The sequence below is a fragment of the Xenopus laevis genome, chromosome 6L (genome assembly GCF_017654675.1).
Source record: "Xenopus laevis strain J_2021 chromosome 6L, Xenopus_laevis_v10.1, whole genome shotgun sequence".
NCBI classification, from domain to species: domain Eukaryota; kingdom Metazoa; phylum Chordata; class Amphibia; order Anura; family Pipidae; genus Xenopus; species Xenopus laevis.
The window spans coordinates 79,269,740-79,292,104 of NC_054381.1; the positions used below are offsets into that span (position 1 = coordinate 79,269,740).

At 40.0% G+C, this 22,365-nt stretch overlaps 1 protein-coding gene across 2 annotated transcripts in view; it reads right to left on the reverse strand.

The window, feature by feature from the left end:
• LOC108719073 (tomoregulin-1-like) overlaps positions 1-22,365 on the reverse strand; it is a 385,317-nt gene that overhangs the window by 124,534 nt on the left and 238,418 nt on the right. For both annotated transcript variants that reach the window (XM_018267683.2, XM_041566231.1), the window contains one exon: positions 11,379-11,475. In XM_018267683.2, coding sequence (XP_018123172.2) covers positions 11,379-11,475 — 97 coding nt within the window. The remainder of the gene's footprint in view (positions 1-11,378; positions 11,476-22,365) is intronic.

Below are 22,365 nucleotides of genomic sequence, written 5' to 3' on the forward strand. Positions count from 1 at the left end.
GAGCAACACTCTCAACCGGCATCTTTTTACTATTAATATATTTAAAAAACTTTTTAGGGTTAGTTTTCACCTCCACCGCAATTAACTCTTCATTTCTTTTCTTAGCCTTCCGGATTGCTGATTTTACAACATTTATTACAGTGTTTATATTCATTAAATGCAGCTTCTGTCCCTACAGATTTGTCATTTTTAAATGCCTTTTTCTTCTTTCCCATTAACTTCTTTACTTCTGTATTAAGCCACACAGGATGATTCTTAGAGCTTCTACGTTTAGTCCTTAAGGGAATAAATTGAGAACAGTAATGATTTAATATCATTTTAAAGGACAATCATTTCTGTTCTGTGTTTTTAGCTGAAAACTTAATGCCCCAATCAATGCTCTGTAGGGCAGCCCTCAAGGCACTAAAATTAGCTTTTCCAAAATTCATGGTTTTTTTTTTTGCCCCAGTATATTTTTGTTTTTTGCACCAGACATTAAAAGATATAACATTATGGTCACTATTACCCAGGGGTTCAATGACTTGCACATTTGCTATAAGTTCTGGGTCATTTGAGATCACTAAATCAAGAATAGCATTTTTTCTAGTAGGCTCCTCAACAACCTGTGCTAAAAAATTGTCGTGCAATTAGTTTATAAACTTGTTCCCATTAACTGATCTAGCAGTACCGTTGCTCCAGTCAATATCTGGGTAATTAAAATCCCCCATTATCATTACTTTACCTAAACTAGCAGCCTTTTCTATTTGCATTAGGAGCTTAGTCTCTTACATTAGGGGGTCTATAGCATACGCCTACAATTAATTTGCTGGATTCTTTACAATTGGTGAAGAACTCCACCCATACGACTTCTGCCCCCTCATTTTCTAACATATCCTCCTCCTTTATATGAGCTTTTAAATTCTGCCTAACATACAGACATACCCCTCCTCCTTTTCTATTGCCTCTGTCCCTCCGAAACAAAGTATAGCCACTGATATTTACTGCCCAGTCATGCAACTCATTCAGCCATGTTTCGGCCACACCAATCACATCATATTTTCCCTCCAGCACCAGCACCTCCAGCTCTCCCATTTTACCAGTCAGACTTCTTGCATTTGTAAACATAAATTTAATACTGGTACCATATGATTTTAAACAAGCACTTCCTGTTTAAGCAGTACATTTTAGCGATAGTAATGGCTTATCATTCCACTGTAAAAATACAATGCAAATGTCAAAGTATGTGGAATTTTATCTGTATTCTCCAATAGAGAATTTCTGTTGTTTTTACATAGTTAACCAGAAATAAATACTTTTTTCAATTACTTTCTATTATCTATTTGGTGACCGTATTTTACCTTGATATGCGTCTATAAAGCAGCTCTGTAAATGATACATACGTTTATATATTTCATATATTTGGCACTGTTGAACAGAATCCCTGTGTTTCATTAAAGGTAGCTGTTATAATTGATATAATAGTTGCCTCAATGCCACAAATGCTGCTGAGAAATGTATCAACTAATGTAGCAAATTATAAAAATTCAGAATCTTCAACTGGATTACTGAGCTGCCAGTCAAAAACAAGAGACAGAAATATTTAAATTATACTTCTATATGCTTATTACAGTGAGAATATAACTTTACTAAATTGTGTTGGGGGGCTAAACCCTTGTGAATTATTATGAATTATTTCGGGGATTATTTACACAGGAAATATCCACTGCTCCCACCACCAGAAAGTTTGAAGGCACATTAGCACATGATGGGGCCCATTTATTAAACCTCAATTTTTTTCTGGTTGAGGTTTTTAAGGGGGAAAACTCAAATTTTCGTGGAAAAAGAAATCAAATTTTTTTTACCCCAAAGCTGCTAAAATTCCAAATCTGAAAATACCTATCAAGGTCATGTAGAAGTCAATGGCAGATGTTTCTCGACACCATGATCTGTGCTGGATAATTCTAAAAATCAAGTTTATTGGAGCAGCAATTGCACGGTACCAATTAGTTTGTTTTAGGTAAAGAACCCCTTAAACCGTTGTACATTCTTGTGCATTGCTACATACACATTCCCTCAAATACTCAAATTCGAGTTGCAGTAAATGTGAATTCTGTGGTCACAACCTCATTGCATCCCAGCTTAATGTTTTTAAAAACTTTCCCTTGTTTCTTATAGTTTATACAGGAGCAGCGGCTTTCTCCATGTTGTAGCTCCCACCATTTCCTGCTATAGTCAGGTGATCCCACTGGTGGCCACTAAAAGTGCAACCAAGTTTGGGAGTTTTACTTTGAAAGCAGCAAGTAAGTTGCAGGTAAAACTTAGACCCTTTGTAAAATGTATAATGACCTAATATAATTAATGAATTAGATTCAAGTTGGGTGTAGGACTGGCCATACCGAGGATGACTGTGACGTAGTTGGTCAGCTTAAATATATTGCAATGTATGGACAAACAATCCCTGCTTTGTTTAAAGGGTAAGACATTTTTAATAGCTTAAGGCACAACATGTTTCAATGTCCTTCACATGTTGATAATGGGTTGAGTGCAGAGGACCTCTTGTATTTGTCTATGTGAATTTTGTGGTCACAACCTCATTGCACCCCTGCTTAAAGTGATACTGACACTTACAATTTTCTTTACAAAATATTAATCTAACATAAAAGTGATCTTTGCGTCATGTTTTTCGGTGATAGTTCTGCTTTTGTAAGTAATTGTCACTTGAAGTTCCTAAACCTGACAGTTTTGCCAACCTGACTGTCTTAACCTGTCAGTTGGAGTTTTTAATGCTAACAGACTACTGCTGCACAAACATGGCAGCCCCGTCATAGAGGAACAGGGTGGTAAGAAAGGTAATGTAAAAGCATCAGGCAAATATGTTTATGGCAAAATTATAAATAGCATTCAATGACAATATTATGAAAGATAATAAAAAAGGTTATTTTCTGATGTCAGTATCTCTTTAATGTTTTTTAAAAATTAGTGTTGAGCACAACTTTCCCTTGTTTGTTAATGCCTGTGATCCAAACAGCTCAATCCATGCTGGGGATATCTATTACACTCTTAGGTGCAGATTCATCAAGGGTCGAAGAAAAGGAAATAATTCCATTGACTCTTTTAAACTGATTTGTAGGGATGTAGCGAACGTCGGAAAAAAAGTTCGCGAACATATTCGCGAACTTGCGCAAAAATGCGAGCGGTTCGCGAACGGTTCGCGAACCCCATAGACTTCAATGGGAAGGCGAACTTTAACATCTAGAAAAGACATTTCTGGCCAGAAAAATGATTTTAAAGTTGTTTAAAGGGTGCAACGACCTGGACAGTGGCATGCCAGAGGGGGATCAAGGGCAAAAATGTATCTGAAAAATCTGCCTGTGTGTGCTTGGAAGAGATAGTGTAGGGGGAGAGCTGTTAGTGATTTCAGGGACACCAGTCCCACTCCCCAACACTGCTAGACTAATAGCACTGGGCTCTTATAGTAGTAGTAGTAGTAGTAGTAGTAGTAGTAGTAGTAAAACAACAAAAAAATAAATAAAAGCAGTCCTTACAAGGACTACTGTTATTGCAGCAGTCAGCAGATGAGATCTGAAGCAGGACAGCTGCCCACTGCAGCTACATACAGAGCACTGCAGTAGAAGGTAGATTACTAGCCAGCAAAGCTACCTAAGCTTAAATGTCCCTCAAACCCCTGCAGACTTCTGTCCCTACAATAACAGGGCAGTATCAAAACGATTACTAGCCAGCAAACTTTCAACTGTCCCTGAAATCACTAACAGGCAGCAGCTCTCTCCCTACACTATCTCTTCAGCACACACAGGCAGAGTGAAAAAACGCTGCAGGGCTTCGGTTTTTATAGGGAAGGGGAGTGGTCCAGGGGAGAGCTTCCTGATTGGCTGCCATGTACCTGCTGGTCTGGGGTGAGAGGGCAAAAAAAAGCGCCAACAATGGCGAACCCAAAATGGCGAACGTCGCGCGACGTTCGCGAACTTCCGGCGAGCGCGAACACCCGATGTTCGCGCGAACAAGTTCGCCGGCGAACAGTTCGCGACATCTCTACTGATTTGGTCTCCCTTTTTTGAAGCTTGTTATTCTAATACAGGTGATCAAATAGGACGGTTTCTCAATTTATAAGATGTGCTTTCAGACATTCCAGTCAATGAATGGACATTTTTCTTTATTTCTTTCAATATGTTTACATCCACTGGCTTAGTTAATTTTAGTTAGTTGTTGTCAGTCTCATTAAATGGTATTTAGTTTTTAATAATTTTATGCCATTGAATCGATTATAACTTGTCTTTCATCTGCATAAAATTTTCTTTCATACTGTTGTTATTTGTTTTTCATGAAAATCAAATAAAATTTGTAAAAAAAAAAAAAAAAGGGTCGAAGTGAAAATTATAATTTTTGAATTCTAATTTTCTGTTTTTTTGTGTGGAATTCGACTGGGGAATAGCAGGGGCGATCCTGGCCATTCTGCCGCCTAAGGCAGCAGTTGCTGCTGCCCCCCCCCGGAAATTCGCTCTTAAAATACCAGGTTCAGCATTTTTGCCGCCCCTGGGACCTAGTTGGGTGCTGCCGCCTAAGGCGACAGCCTCAATTTGCCTCATTGGCGAAGCACCCCTGGGGAATAGTTAAAATTAAATTCTAGTTTTTAAAAAAAATTTAAATTGGATTTTCAAAATTGATCATGTACTGGCCCTTTTAGAACTCGAATTAGACTATTTGCCACCTTAAACCTGTTTTAGCCTATTGGGGATGTCCTGGGATCAGTTGTTTGCAGCATTCATGAAAATCGTGTTTTTTTTGGCGAAAAAACTCGAGTTTGCTGGTCGATCCCAGTCACTCGAATTTGAAAAATTTCTAAAGGTCGCTTTTTTGTTTTTTATTTTCGAGATCATGGGAGTTTATGGGAGTTTTTACAAACTCACATGAACTCGAAATTCAACCCTTGATAAATCTGGCCTTTATTGTTATGCTAGCTACTGTACATCAATCACAAACAACAGTTTGTTAAATGCTTGTGAGCCATTCAGATAATGGACTTGCTGAGTAATTATTGAAGACATTTTATTACTCATCCGAGCAGCTTCTTCAGTTCAACTGATTTGTACATATAATCCTCGAAATAAAAACTCTTCCAATAATCCAATCACAATGGTGCAGTGTGGAGAGGTGACAACTGAAAATCACAGAGGTTGTAAATGCTGTGTAGTTACTGTGATAGAATTGCCAATGTGTCATGCAACTCAAAGAGACAGGTGTTACTTGTGAGAGTTGCATGAAAGGTGATGTGAAGTTTTGTGAAACCGCCGAGGTAAAGATGTTAGAACAGCATGGTATGACAGGTGGTGTCAAAGTCCCCTCCTCTGTTTAGGGATGGTTTCTCTACCTTAAAGGAGAACTAAACTCCCTGCTATGTTAAATCCCCATAAGCCCTCCTCTGTTGGCCCCCCTCCCTGAATCCCCCTGCACAGTATTACCCCAGAATTTTGTCCCCTCTTGAAATAGTGACCACATATGCATTGCGCATGCACCATTACACTCACTGCTCACTTCTTTTTAGTATTTAGTATTAGAGACAGAATTTGAGTGAATGTGTAGGTAGCAGTGCAGACTGTACAACAAGACTGTACAACGGTTTAAAGGATTGTTTACCTAAAACTAATTTTTAGTTTGAATTCAAGTTTTTATGGCGATTCAAGTATGTCTAAAGCTAAAATAAACAAATTAGAATGCAAATATTACAATTTGGCATCTAAAAGCTGGTGAGTTCATGTAGAAGTTCTTATCAAAATTCAAACATTTTTTTATGCCATAAAAAGTAGTTGTGCATGTAAGAATTATAGGCGAATTAAGGGATTGATAAGAAATGGTATTTTAAATGTAATGCACTGTACTGTAGAATGATGATTATAAGGGGCAGATTTGTCATGGGTTAAATTGAAAATTTAAATTTTTAAATTTGAATTTCGAGTTTATTTTAGTGTAATTCGACTAGGGAATATTCCAAATTCGATTCCAGTTTAAAAATATGACTATGAAGATTTTCATTCATCCAGGCCATGGTATATCTAGTATAGGTAAATCTAAAAACAACTGGACTTGCTGAGTAATCATTGAAGACGTTTCACTACTCATCCGAGCAGCTTCTTCAGTTCAACTGACTGATGTGGGAAGTTCTCGGCATATAAACTCTTCCACTACTCCAATCACAACCTCTTCAAAGAGGTGACATCTGAAACTTCACAGAGGTGTAGTTAATGTGATAGGATTATCCAATGTGTCATGCAACTCCTAGAAACAGGTGTTACTTGTGAGAGTTGCTTGAATGGATGTGTAAAGTGTTCTGAAACACAGAATGTTAGAACAGCATTGTATGTAGCAGACAGGTGATGTCGAAGGCCCCCGCCTCTGTTCAGGAATGATTTCTCCACCTTGACACAAATCGCTCTTTCACGCCTCGTTCAAACCAGTGATTGGATTAGTTCAAGAGTTTATATGCCAAGAATTTCCCAGACCAGTCAGTTGAACTGAAGAAGCTAATCTAAAACCTGCTTAATTAGTGTTTTAGCCTATGGGGGATTTCCTACAATCAATTTGGAGTCATTTTGTGGCCTTTAATTTTTTTCGGTGAAATACACTCGAAATTTGAGTTTGCAGCTTGAGTATTGACCTGGTTTTTTTTTTAAAAAATTTTTTTTTAAATGAATTTCGATTGGTCGTTTGTTTTCAAATTTGAGTTTATGGGAGTTGATGGGCGTTTTTAGAAACTCCCATGAACTTGAAATTCGACCCTTGATAAATCTTCCCCTAAGAGTTCTACAGATAAGACTTTGCTTTGATTAAGCACATTTTATGGGGCAGATTTATCAAGGGTCGAATTTAAATTTTTAAATTCGAATTTTGAGTTTATTTTAGTGTAGTTTGACTAGGAAATAGTCCAAAAAAAAAAAAAACCTTTTACCTGGCAAAGTTTTGTATTAGTGTTTTTTGTGGTTTTTACCCTGGCATAGGCATATTTACTAAAACTCGAAATAATCAAATTTTTCCTGAAAAAAAATCTGACCAAAACCTTAATTGTATTATACGATTTGTTTTTTTGTTTTTTTTGCTGAGAAAACTCTACTTTTTCGGATTATCGCACGAAAACCCTGAATTTTTCAGATTTTCGAAAAGCAGATCACAATGTCAAGTAACAACTTCAGGGAAATCTGCCATTTACTTCTACATGACTTTGAGAGTTTTGAGACGGCATATTTTCAGATTCAGAATTATGGCAGCTTTGCGGTATGATAAATCTCTAAATTTCAAGTTTTTTTTTTTTTCCATCAAAAAACTTTAGTAATCTGAATATTGAAATTTATCATGTCTTTAAAAATTCAACTTTGACCATTGACCAGTTGCCATCTAAAACCTACCGAATTGCTGTTTTAGCCTATGAGGGACCTCCTAGAACCTATTTGGAGTCAATTGGTGGACTTTGAAAAAAGATAGATTGAATACATTTTTTTTTTTAAAGTATACTTTATTAATTTTAAAAGGGAAGGCGGGGAGAGGAAGGGGGAGGGAGTTGGGATTATAACAACAAATAATAAAAAGAAAACATAGTCCAAACATACAATGTAGTCTGCATTGATTTCTCTGTATTACAACATTTACAATATCATATTACGTATACAGTAATTGTCCTATTACATATTAAGTGGAATCACCTGGGGTTTGAAGGGGGGGATCTGTGGTTTGTGCTCTTGGTGTGCCTCTAACCAGGGGGACCAAATTTTCTCGAACTTATCGGGACATCCTCTGTTTCGTCAGTCAGCTTTATGTTAACTAGGCTTTTATTTATAAGGGAGAAGCAGTGCTGCAATGTAGGGGGATTATCGGCTATTTTTTAGCATAAAATAAGACAGTTTTTACAAAAATTCTGGAATTAACTTGTGGGAGCAATCCCTCAACTATGCCAAACAGACACACCTCTGGAGTGACTGTCCCTGGGAATGCTAGTGTCATGTCTCCAGCATAAGCTTCTACCATGCCATCATATTCCACAATTCATTTGCTCGGAGCTCCCTCCTCTGGACACTTGCTGTAAGTGCACAAGGTCACTTCCTATCCATTCTAAACCTCCATAATGCTTATGGCAGAATTTGAAATAATCAGGCTACCATAGTCTCACCGTGTGACCTAGAGCAATGCCTTGTGGGAGCCAGGACTCCATTTTACAGACCATGCTGTGGAAGAAATACACACAGTTTTATCTCTCCTCATGATAGCATCGCTGGTAAGCAAATAGTTGCACCAAATCACCTCCACGGCTGCCAGCACCCCCAGAGACATTGCTGCATAGACTTTTCATGCCAGCTAGCATTTGATGTTGCATTTATATGCATATATGTTTATATTGCACTGTTCATTGCAATCTATTTACCCTATTTTCTGTTATTTCTTACAGTTTCACCTATTTCCATTTGCTATCCAGTAAAATCTACAGACTTCAGTTGACTGTCACTTTATTGGAGTGTGGGGAGGTTTAGCTGTATGTCAAACTACCCAGGGTAATACGAAGGGAGGACAGAACAGCTAGATTATCTCATAGGTTTCCTCTTACTTCAGTCCCGATTCATGAGATTAAGGGACACTCCCAGACCATATGATAAAAAGTGGCATCAGGTTGCTGGCATTTGGGGCATTTAGCTTCTGGGGATCTACCAAATTTTTTTAAGATTCACTGGGGTGACATATAGCTGATGAGTAAACTTAAACTCAATGAGTCAGTCCCTGGTCAAAATCAGGAAAACAGAGGCCTTCAGTAGACTCATCCCAGTCATCTGGGTCTACTGATGGTAATATTGCTTGCCATTTCCGTTGGGCTTTATTGAAGGGGGCCTGGAGGCAGACTATTAGCGACCTGTACAGCCTAGAGACCAGTTTTTGCTTACTCACATCCCAAAGGGACTCTTCAAACCTGGGGGAGTCATATGTAATTTGCAGAGAAGAGAATTGTGCATGAAAGGCATCTGAGTTGGAGGTATCTAAACCACTGGATGTTTTGCTGACCTGAGTTCTGCTTAAGTTGGTCCATAGTAGGAAACTTAGTCAACCAGAAGTTCATTGAGGAATCTGACTCGTAGTTGGGGCTAGTAGTGGAAATCTTGCAACCCCTGGAGCTGGGGAAGGTAGGTATTCCTCCAAAGAGGTAGATGGGGGGGACTTAAGGAGGTATAGACCTGTGTGAGATTTTACATGCCAATTTCCATGCATGATGTGGGGTAGTAACTGTAGTTGGTAATGGGCCACAGTCCCTTAGATGCCTGTAGGGGACGTTGTGGAGTGCTTTTGGTGAGTCTAGTAGCATGCCCAATAATATGCTGTTAGGATTGTCCTCTTCCGGGTGAAACCAAGAGTGAATATGATAGAGTTGGCCTGCTATATAATAAAGGAACAGATGTGGGAGCCCTAATCCCCCCCCCCCGTCAATGGGAGCAGTTAAGGCAATCCAGGACATTCTGGGTGGTTTGTTAGCCCATGGGAATGAAATAAGTAGTGAAGTAACCTCCTTGAAGTAACCTGCTTGAAGTAGTAACCTCCTCTTAATCTGAACTGGTGAGTTGAGCAGCACATATAACTGTTTCAGTGAATATATAATTTTATAATTATTAACCTATCCTCATAGTGTCATCGGTAACTTGACCCATGTTAACAAAGCTTTTTTGAGATGAACTAGAATTGGAGAATTGGCTCTAGGTTGTTTGTTGTATATGAATCTGTATTTTTGGTAATAGTAATACCCAGGTATTTAAATTGGGGGACACATTTCAGACCTTTAATTGTCAGCCTGGTTTGGGAGGTGATCTATTGGAATAATTACAGAATTTCCTTTATTTATAGCTAGTCCAGAAAAGTCCCGGAAATCGTCTAGCACCTGTAGGGTATGGTCTAAAAAGCGTATAGAGCCAATTTGTCCTCTAGAGCCCCCAAGCGTAGTCCCTGCTGACTGAAGAATCTTAAGAGCTAATGGCTCTATTGCTATGGCAAATAGGAGGGGCGAGAGGGGGCATCCCTGTCTTGTGCCCTGGGACAAAGAGAAAGACTTAGATTTAATGTTATTCACTGTGATTTGGGCAGTGGTGGCCTTGTATAGTAGCTGGACCCACTTAGTGAAGTTAGGGCTAAACCCGGATTTACTCATAACTGCCCAAAGGTATTGCAACTCAATGGAATCAAATGCCTTTGCTGAATCAATAGACACTACTATTCTTGAGCCCTTGTTGTCATGATCAATCTGCAAATACGAGTGCAACCTCCTAAGATTTATAGCCGTAGATTTTTGAGGGACAACCTTAGCCAGCCTAGTAGCTAGAATTTTTGCGAAGATTTTTGTGTCTGTGTTTATCAGTGAAATGGGGTGATATGAATCCCAGCTTTCTGGATTTTTCCCTTCCTTTATTATAAGTACTATGAAGGCAGAGTAGAAAGTGGGAGGTAGGGCATTCTGTTCTAGTCCATCTATTAGGGTTTGATATAGGTTATCTAGTAGCGTGTCTCCTTGGGCTTTATAGTGGTCAGTTTTGGATAGGAAGGCTAGTAGCTTCCCGGCTTTATCTGCTTGTTTAAACACCCTATGAGTGGAGTATAGTAATTGTTTCACGCGTTAGACTTATTTGGGCTAGTTCTAGAGCTTGTTGGCACTGTTTAATTGCCTGATATTTCTCTTCTGTGGGGTCAGTTACATAACCTGTTTCAGCTTGGGAAACAGCACTAAGTGCCTCCTCTGCCTTATTCTTGGCGTTGTGCCTTGCTGTGGATATGGCATGTATCAACGCACCCTGGGACACGGCTTTAGAGGCATCCCAAAGAGTACTATATTGTACTATATTGTTATCTCAGTATTGTTGGTATTCTTGCTGACTCTGCTCTAGTACTTGTGGGTTAGATAGCCATAAAGGACTGAGGCACCAGCAATTTTCAGTTTTCCCAGCTGTATCCCTAATTGTAAGTGCTAGTGGAGAGTGGTCTGAAAAGGCCCTCTGCAAATATTCCACTAATTGAATATACTACGTTTCCCAAGGCAAATCAATATGGGAAAATGTTTTATGAGTGGCGGAGTGGCAGGAGAATTGTAGTGCTTCTGGATGTTTCCATCTCCACATATCTAGTAGGCCTACATTTTCCACCTAGTCACTTAGTATTGTGGAGTGTTCCGTGACATGCCCTAGTCGATCTTTTTGAGCATCTAAAATAATTTAAAATCTCCTGTTATACAAAGGGGAAGCAATGGTAATGAGGCTATAACAGAGAATATGTATTCCATCAGAGAGATAGAGAAAGGAGGGCGCATATACACATTGACCAGTAACATTTCTTGATAAAACAATTTACAGTGCATAATTATGTAAACGTACCCTACATCTTCTGCATCTTCATCACACTCTGCTCCAAACTTGCAGGCTCCACATTTGGAATGTTTCTTATGAACCTCACCCCCGGATCCTTCATATTCTGTGTTATAAGAAGAATGTTAGATATTTATTTATGTGTGTGTTTTACTTATTGATATCAAAAAGGAAGGAACAGGTTTTTTTTACATTTCTTTAAGTGGCCCTTTTACCTGTTGAGGGCCCACTACAATATATGCTGATGTATATATTAAAGTGCCCCTACATCTTGTGTAACATGAGTTCAATGAAAAATTCAATGAAAAATTCAATGCCCAATGAACAGTACAGAGAGCACCTTAGAATCTGGTTGTGGCATAAGGTACTCGCTGGTCGGGTACCCGGTTCAAGTGTGGCAAAATTACATACTTTGTCATCTGTCAATTTGTTTCCCAAAAAATGCGTCAAAAATCCGCTGTAAAAAATTTCCCCACAAACAAAAAGTCACCATGACAAAACTAAGACAAAAAAAGTTGCCATATGAAAAAATTATTGATTGCATTGACTTTATTGCATTTGGACAAAAAAGTTGCTGAGACAAAAATTCCTATTGATAAATTTTACAAATTTTTCGGGACAGATTTGCTCTTTACTACTAGTGATTGCTCCAATTGCATATATCACCAGCATTGTTGGCATGCAAAATACTTTGGTTTGATTCTTTACCTGTTGAAGGGCCACTACAATATATTTTTCCTTTCATATTTTGCTGATGTATATATTAAAGTGCCCCTACACCTTGTGAAACATGAGTTCAATGAAAATAATTTTTGTATGTTGCTTTCATTCTGAATTTTTGTTATTTCTTACACTAAACAATGCAAGGCAGTGTTTAAAACAGAGTACTTAAATTTTGCAGGCTTCCTCATTCCAATTTGTAGAAGGCAATGCATCAAATTATAAGCCCACAGACCTCTGGTATGAGCAACTCCTCTTTTTCTATAAGCCCGAGACATCAGTCATAGCTGGGAGAAGGGGACAATAAGTTGATACACATAATGGTAGAGAGTAGGAGGTAGTAAGTTTAAAGGGGTTGTTCAGGTTTAAATGATCTTTTAGTATGATGTAGAGAGTGATTTTCTGAGCCAATTTGCTATTTGTTGTAATATTTTACTATCTGGGGTTTTTGAATTATTTAGCTCCTTTTAGTCAACAGCTTCCCAGTTTTCAATTTCAGCAATCGGTTGCTAGGGCCCAAAATATCCTAGCAACCGTGCACTGATTTGAATAAGAGACTGAAATATGAACAGGAGAGGACCTGAATAGAAAGGTAAATAATACAAAGTAGCAATAACAATAATGGTTTAGCCTTACAGAGCATTTATATAATAATAATAATTTTGTATAATTCAAAAACTCTAAAAACGAAAAAATTAAGGCCTTTTGAAAAGAAGCTTAATATTAGCTATTCTATAACATACTAAAAGTTAGCTCAAAGGTGAACCACCCCTTTAAAAGTCAGTTAAAGCTATGTTTGTACCAAAGCAATAGGAAAATATACTCACTTTTATCTGATTCATTAAGAATGTTACTGCTTTATCACACATTTTACCTATACATACTATGTTTTACCTGCAGCTTGCTTGCTTTCTATCTTAGAATTCCAAAATATTTGCCCTTTTATTGGCGATCACTACATACCTCTCAACTGTCCCGTTTTTAGAGGGACAGTCCCTCTTTTGACAGCTCAACCTGCAGTCCCTCATTTGTACTTGTCCCGTTTTTCTCTGCACTGAACAGCCAGAAAAAGAAACAATGTTTCTAACTTCATTGGTTTTTGGCAAAGAGTACAGAACAGGCAAAATCAACTAGATAAGCAACTAAGTAATTGTAACAATATAAGATAACAGGTCCCTTTGTAAAAGTTAGACTCACAGCTTAAAGGGGTTGTTCACCTTCAAACAACTAGTTGGTTTCAGATAGATCACCAGAAATATCGACTTTTTCCAATGACTTTCTATTTTCTATGTGTGACGGTTTTTCTAATATTGAAGTGTAAAGTGTCATTTCTCTCCTTCTGAAGCAGCTCTGGGAGGGGGGGGGGGGGTCGCCGATCCTGTAAACTGTTCTAAATGGATACATTTAGTTGATACATTTCTTATCTTTGTCCCTGCTTAGCAGAATCTCTGGGTTTCTTTACAAGCAGCTGTTAGACTTGATACAATTGTTGCTAATACTCCAGATGCTGCTGAGAAATGTATCAACTCAATGTTGCAAAATTGTAAAAGTTTAGAGTCTGCACTTGAATTACTGAGCTGCCAGCAGCCAGACAAACACCAGAGACACGAACATTCAACTTTAAACTTAGATTTTGGAAAAACAATAAAAAATAAATAATGGAACGTAATTGAAAAAAGTCTTTATTTCTGGGGAACAACTGAATTGAAAAAAGTGTTTGGAAGGTGAACAACCCCATGGCAATTCACCTTCATTAGCAAAACTGTAATAACTAAAAAAAAAAATACAGAAATATGTTCAAACTTTTATAACCTGCAAAACTTTGTAAAATTACCATGGTAATTAGGGGCGTGACCACAAAAAATGGGCGTGGCCAAAAATCACCACGCTACACGAGACAACTTTTTTGTCCCTCTTTTTATTTCCAAAATGTTGGCCAGTATGTCACTAGGATCACCTGACTGTGCTGGGAAGGGCGGGAGCTACAACATGGAGCTTGCCACTGCTCCTGAATAAACCATAACAAAAAAGTGAAAGTTGTGCTCATCACTAAATTTTAAAGCATTTGGCAGGGGTGTGACCACAAAATTCATATAGACAAAGACAAGGGTATTTTTGCAATCAACCTATTGACATTAAAGGAACCGTAACACCAAAAACTGAAAGTGTATCAAAGTAATAAAAATATACAGTAATGTACTGCTAGATAACAGATATGCTCTGTATAATAGAATGGTGTTCTACCAGGTTTATCTGTTATCTACTATGTAACTTGTGTCTTTTCTCCTTTTTTTCCAGCTTGAATGGCAGTTCCCATGGCTACGCAGTAGTAGTCTTTCTGAAGCAAACAGAGAAATATTACAGATGCAGGGCAGCAGTACACTATATTTTAATTACTTTGATACATTTAATATTCTGGTGTTACTGTTCTTTTAAGACATTTTGTCCATTATGCTGCTAAAAAAAAGCCTTCACCTTTCAAGAAAACAGGCATTGTTTGTCCTTATATTGCAATATATTCAAGCTGGCCAACTGTGTCAAAGTGAACCCTGATCTGGCCAGTCTGATTCATTAAGCATTCTACTGCTTCATTTTATACAGGGACTAAGTTTTACCTTCAAAATTCTGTGGTCACTGCCTCGTATGTTAAAGTGAAAGCAAAACAGGGCATGGAAGTCAAACAGTGTATATAATATTGGCAGGACCGCCATCAGAAATCGCAGGGCCCCATACGACAAAATTTCCTGGGCCCTCTGGGCTGCACCCACCGCAAGCCCCACCTACAGGTCCGCCCCCACCACACAGTAAAAAAAACAAAAAAAATATTGGTGGCTAGGGTTCCCACATGTTAATAAAAAATAAAAAGATATTGGTGGTCAGGGCCCCCCCTTAAAAAAAACATTTGTTGCAAGGGGCCCCGCATTAAAAAATATTGGTGGCTAGGACCCCACATGAGAAAAAAAAAATTGGTGGCCAGGCCCCCTTCCCCCACATTATGAGAAAATTGGTGGCCAGGGCCCGTTAAACGTCCATGCCTTTCCGAAGTCAGCAGTTCTCAGAAAGTTGGGGGGCACGGCTAGTCAAGAAAGTATGGCATGGCCGGGCCACCCTTACCATCAGGGCCCCCTACAACTCTCCCCCCTGTCCCCCCCTGATGGCTGCCCTGAGTATTGGGACACAGGATTGCATAAGCAAAACTATGTTTGCTTATAGCAAAACAAGTCAGGTTATAGCAAAACTAGTCAGGTTTTCCCCTGCACAATTCACAGCTATGAAAATACTTGCCTTATCACTTGCCTTACAATCACTGACAATCACTTGCCTTAAAAGGGATACTGTCATGGAAAAACATGTTTTTTTCAAAATGCATCAGTTAATAGTGCTACTCCAGCAGAATTCTCCACTGAAATCCATTTCTCAAAAGAGCAAACAGATTTTTTTATATTCAATTTTGAAATCTGACATGGGGCTAGACATTTTGTCAATTTCCCAGCTGCCCCTGGTCATGTGACTTGTGCCTGCACTTTAGGAGAGAAATGCTTTCTGGCAGGCTGCTGTTTTTCCTTCTCAATGTAATTGAACGTGTCTCAGTGAGACATGGGTTTTTACTATTAAGTGTTCTTAGATCTACCAGGCAGCTATCTTGTGTTAGGGAGCTGCTATCTGGTTACCTTCCCATTGTTCTTTTGTTTGGCTGCTGGGGGGGGGGGTGATATCACTCCAACTTGCAGTACAGCAGTAAAGAGTAATTCAAGTTTATCAGAGCACAAGTCACATGACTTGGGGCAGCTGGGAAACTGACAAAATGTCTAGTCCTATGTCAGATTTCAAAATTGAATGTAAAAAAAATCTGTTTGCTCTTTTGAGAAATAGATTTCAGTGCAGAATTCTGCTGGAGCAGCACTATTAACTGATTCATTTTGAAGAATTTTTTTTTCCCATGACAGTATCCCTTTAAAATCACTTGCCTTACACATAAATGTAATAACAGCACCTGAAAAAATGTTATGCCTTTTTACCTAAATCGACCAATGGAGTGTTTGCTTTTAAACAGGTAACCAGTAAATGCTGCCTGCTGGTAATAAGAACTGTAGCAAACATTGCTTCTATATATTTATAACATCAATGATAAATGGGTGGCTTACCTTTCTATTAACATATGATATTTTAGTATTACATAGGCATTCAAATTTTAAGATCATTTGCATTTAGTTATAATCTTTTTTTTGAGGATTTTGAATTATTTAGCTTTTAATTCAGAAGCTATCAGTATTTCAGCAGCCATCTAGTTAAAATTGTCCAGTTTACTCCACAAACTAGTTAGTTTTTTGAATGAGAGACTAAAGGGTGAATAGGGGAGGGCCTGAATAGAAAGACATGGAATAAATTGTAACAATAACAATGAAATGGTAGGCTCAGAGCAATACTTTTTTGGTTGAGAGATGGACAGAAGACAATTCAAAATCAATACTGAAACTTAAAGGTGAACTAATCCTTCAGTTGTTGGTTGGATATTTGCAATTTTCTTTGCTGATCAGCCTCACATACACTTGTAGGGACCTATAGGATATCCTATCCCTATAGAGTTAATCCCTACCTTTTGTATGTAGTTCTCTTTTCCCTTGTTATTGGGCCAAGCCCTTGTAACTGGTAAAGTGTAACACCCACACCTATTGGACAAAGAGTGTAATGACACTCCCCTGCCACACTGCTATATAGTGTGTGCAGGGAGTGTCCTCTTCCTCTTTGGCTCCTGGTGCTGCTGCTAGGTGAATCTCCATTGAGCCTGGTATCACCATAGGCCCCAGTAAGCTTTTACCCTAAAGGGACCTGACACCTTTAGTGCTAAGCCGGGGACCAGGTAACCCCGTGAACGAGGACCAGCTAAAATAGTAAGATACTGTTATAGTTCTCTCTAGGAGAGAAAGACAGAGAGGTGTAGCAGAAAGAGCAGCTGTCGCTCCAACGAGGATTGTAGTAGGGAGTAGCTTCCCACAAGGCCTGTTTGCCTTTAGAGCAGGGACCTCAGTTGATAGGGCAGTAGGTGAGCAAAGGACTACCTGAACCCTACCTGATAGATCCCGATCCCCTCACTGTGCAACGTCGGTTGAACTGGGATTTGATGTACACCTATCTGCAATATCCTTTGGGAGTCGTATCTGTTTGACTGTGAACCTTTACTGTCCAAAGTGATTCCATCTGCTGTGTCCTCAGAACTATTGTAAGTAAACCTGTGGTCATTTGCCTCTGGCATAATAAATCTGTTGCTCCTGTTTTACCTTTTTAAAGAACCTCCTGGCGTCCATTATTCTATTTGCACTTAAATGCATGTGAGTTGTAGTTCAACTACAGTTTAAAGGGGAAGCTTCCATTTGGCGAAGGCTCTGCCCTGGGTGAGGATTCGCAATGTAACCCATGCTCACTACCTAGCTGGTCACCCTTAACTTCTAATTGGCAGATTAGGCCAAGAAAGCGTTACATTTTTGGCGCCCAACGTGGGGCCCCGCCCCTAAATCCAGGCTATTTTTGTATTTTTGTGATTTAGTGTTTTTGTGCACTGTCGCTTTAAATTTTCGTGACAGGCAGCGGACCTGATTGGCAAAAGGCTGCCTGCACGTCTCCTCTACTAAATTGCTAGGTATTTTGCCCCTAGTATCTCAGGGCCGTGGGTTCGGGCTTGGAGGTTCTATTTCCCGATACACAAGCCTGCGCCATAGCTCAAGTCTCGCGAGCGCGAGATTTTGCTGGCGCCAATCTTTTTCCCGCGCAGTAACTGTTGGCGCGCTTTGGGAGTAAGGCGGTCCCTGACGTCACGTCCCGCCGCCATTTTGTGAAGAGACTTTGCAGAGAGAGGACGTGTGTATCACTGCTCCACCTGTTAGTGCCTGTGGACTTCCGGCGGCTGCCTAGAAGTTTCACCGCACTTCCACTCTTCACATCAGCTGTACCAGCTACTTTACAGCTTCTCATTTCAGCAAACCGGAGGATTTCTACATCGCTCCTGTTCAAGGTGCTGCACCATCACGGACCACGGCTGTGGCCCATCCCCGTGCAGACCTTCCGGACTTCACTACTGACTGCCCTGCGGCTGCGGGCATAGTGGAGGACTACCTACATTCTTCATACCGGTAAAACCTTTTCCCCCTTATTATGGCTGACCATTCTTGGGAAGGTTGGGCGGATGCGGAGGAAAATCTATCTGGGGCTCCGTTGTTCTCGGATGAGGACATAGAAGATGTAGACTTTGGCCTTAGATATATTTGGGCCGGGACATATGGAGAAAAACTAAATGTCCACTATAACCGGATAGTTGTTCCCTATTGCGGGCACTGTACCCGTGAGCTATCCACAGAGACCTGCAACTTTCACTCAGCGTGTCCCTATTGCTTTCACGAGTGCTGGTTAGGTCCCTATGTACTTTATGCTGATCCTAAAAAGGGCATAAAAACAAAATCCATCGCTACAGACACAGATGGACTGTCTTCAGTGTCAGGAGACTCTGCTCCTGCACCTGTTCCCGCATATCCTCTTCACCTCTCCTCAGTGTGTCCACCCAGCAAGCAAAGCCTGCTCGTTCCTATAAAAGCTTTGTCTATTTCACATGGAGTAGGCGCTGGTGGGGATGCAGCCACAAGGAGTGAGGATCCACGTGTTCCACCCAGAGGGAGGGGGAGTACTATGCGCAGGAACCCTGATGTTGTACCTAGGCCTAACACTCCTAGGCCGGCCACACCCAAGCCTGCCATGCCTAGGCCTGCTACTCCAAAGCCAACCACTGCACCAAAGGATGAGGCTTCATCCACAGTGGTTCCATCAGAGCTTCCAAAATCTCAGCAGCCTGTTGCCTGCTTGTCAAAACCCTTGCTTTCTCCAGAGGCACAAGGTTTCTGGGTCTCTCAGGGAAGGGCCGACCCCAAGAAGGCACGCACAGTTTCAAGGGTGCAACGTATTATCAATGCCCGTGTTCGTGACCGTTGGGGATATCCAATGCCCTATGCACCTGAGTGGGTTTATGACGAAGTGGAGAAGAATTTGGAGGAATGGCTTTATGGAGAACTTTTAAAGAAAACAGATGTGGGACCCAAGGGATTGTTTCAGAGCGATCCACAGAAGCGGCAGCGTGACATGGTCTTCCTCTGTGACACCCTCAGCGAATGGTGGTATGGGCGTACCATCTTAAAGCACCATGTTAAAAGTTGTGGGAAGTTTCAAGAGGACCGCTTCTTCAGCTTGTCAACCACTCTGCCTAATGGAGGGAAGGTAGAAAAGCCTCACCCTTCCTACTATTTGTCATACGAACACACCCTGGAAAAGTATGGGATGATTTCTTGAGCTGTCCACAGTGGATCCGGCTGGACCCTGTGTGTTGTAATATTTTCAGTATGCCTCTAAGAGTGAGAATTCCTCTTAGAGATGATTTGTTTACACTTGAGGACGTTGTTTGATTGCCCCAAGTTTTGGGCCTTCTTCATTTCCTGATGTTCTTCAAGATTGATGCCCCAAGTTTTGGGCCTTCTTCATTGTTTTGTTCACTCATTGTTCCATTTCTGGACTTCTGAACATTGTCTGGAACTTGTAAATAGTTGGGTTCATGAGACAAAGACTGCTGAGCCCCCACCAAAAACTCTTCTACCTCTAACTACTCGCTGAGTAGCACCTTTATTCTTTGCCTTACTACTCCCCAAGTGGCTCTCAGTGACTTTGTACACTTGGGTAGGGGGGGGGGTGTGATATGAATAAAGCTTTTGGTTATGGTGGGGTCATGTAACTCAACTGCAATAAAAATGAGTGTTCATGTGTGAAAAGAAATCTATGTTAAATTTTCTTTTCAGCCAAGCCTGTGCCTGGACCTCCTGATACACTATGGATGGTTCAAGGTTCGTAAGTTAAGTGCCTGAGTGTTCCTTTAAGGACCTCATGAATGTAATAAAGTTATGCAACTGATGTTATTTGCACTGAAACTTATCCAATACAGTATTGCACTTTTGCTCTTACTGTTCTTTTCTCCACAGTACCCATTGTTACCAGGTATTCCTCAGGAGAGGATACCAGAAGAGTGATGTTCAATGGTATTGTTGGTTTGCACTTATATATTCACTTTGTTACTATTGTGTCTATATCATTTCACCATTGTCGGGACGAAATGGATTTTTCCCCCGGGTGTATGTAGGGACCTATAGGATATCCTATCCCTATAGAGTTAATCCCTACCTTTTGTATGTAGTTCTCTTTTCCCTTGTTATTGGGCCAAGCCCTTGTAACTGGTAAAGTGTAACACCCACACCTATTGGACAAAGAGTGTAATGACACTCCCCTGCCACACTGCTATATAGTGTGTGCAGGGAGTGTCCTCTTCCTCTTTGGCTCCTGGTGCTGCTGCTAGGTGAATCTCCATTGAGCCTGGGATCACCATAGGCCCCAGTAAGCTTTTACCCTAAAGGGACCTGACACCTTTAGTGCTAAGTCGGGGACCAGGTAACCCCGTGAACGAGGACCAGCTAAAATAGTAAGATACTGTTATAGTTCTCTCTAGGAGAGAAAGACAGAGAGGTGTAGCAGAAAGAGCAGCTGTCGCTCCAACGAGGATTGTAGTAGGGAGTAGCTTCCCACAAGGCCTGTTTGCCTTTAGAGCAGGGACCTCAGTTGATAGGGCAGTAGGTGAGCAAAGGACTACCTGAACCCTACCTGATAGATCCCGATCCCCTCACTGTGCAACGTCGGTTGAACTGGGATTTGATGTACACCTATCTGCAATATCCTTTGGGAGTCGTATCTGTTTGACTGTGAACCTTTACTGTCCAAAGTGATTCCATCTGCTGTGTCCTCAGAACTATTGTAAGTAAACCTGTGGTCATTTGCCTCTGGCATAATAAATCTGTTGCTCCTGTTTTACCTTTTTAAAGAACCTCCTGGCGTCCATTATTCTATTTGCACTTAAATGCCTGTGAGTTGTAGTTCAACTACAGTTTAAAGGGGAAGCTTCCATTTGGCGAAGGCTCTGCCCTGGGTGAGGATTTGCAATGTAACCCATGCTCACTACCTAGCTGGTCACCCTTAACTTCTAATTGGCAGATTAGGCTAAGAAAGCGTTACACACCATTAATACACAATTCAACTGGCACAACATGCAACATACAGGGGCACATTTACTAAGCTAAAGTGAAGGATTCGAAGTAAAAAAACTTTGAATTTCAAAGTTTTTTTTGGGTACTTCGACCATCAAATAGGCAACTACGACCTTCGACTTCGATTCGAACTAAAAATCGTTCGACTATTTGACCATTCGATAGTCGAAGTACTGTCTCTTTAAAAAAAACTTTGACTACCTACTTCAGCACTTTAAACCTACGGAGCTACAATGTTAGCCTATGAGGACCTTCCCCATAAGTTTTCTACGTTTTTTTTGATCGAAGGAAAATCCTTTGTTCGATTCGAAGGATTTAATTGTTCGATCAAAGTATTTGTGGTAAATCCTTCGACTTCGAAGTCGAAGGATTTTACTTCGAGGGTCGAATATCGAGGGTTAATTAACCCTCGATATTCGACCCTTAGTAAATGTGCCCCACAGTGTTTCAGTCACCAGAGGGGGGTGAAATTCACCTAAAATACTCATCATTCCATGGTGGTTGCACTGATGCAACAGGTTGACTCCTTTACTCCTTCCACACTCTTAGGGGGCAGGTTTATCAAGGATCGAATTGAAAATTCAAATTTTTAAATTAGAATTTCTTATATATTTTAGTGTAATTTGACTAGGGAATAGTCCAAATTCGATTCAAGTTTGAAATTCAAAATTTATCATGTACTGTCCCTTTTTTGTGAAAAAATTTGCAGCTCGATCCTATTCACCCATTTTTAAAAAAATATGATTTTTTTAAAGAAAATTTTAAACTTCCATACACTCTTGATAAATGTGCCCCTTAGTGTCTGTGCGGATTTATTTACACCCAATTAGCCCTCATAACATCCTTTTAAAGAAGCCTTTCTTCAGGATACAGTATATTTCAACTAGAAACAAAGGAACTGAGCAGCACCTAGTTAATTCTGGGTTGGGACACATCTATTGAAGAGAAGTTATGTTACACTCATCCATTTTATGAAATGAATAGTAAATGAAACTTTATTTCAGTTGAAATATTCCAGCAAAGGGAATTCAACCAAGAACAATTGTTACAAGAAAACAATAAATCCCTTTAAACCATTGTTAATAAAGAACATTCTTCTTCTTAGGTGCACGTATCGAACAATTTATGGTCAGAGGATATTGGATATTAAT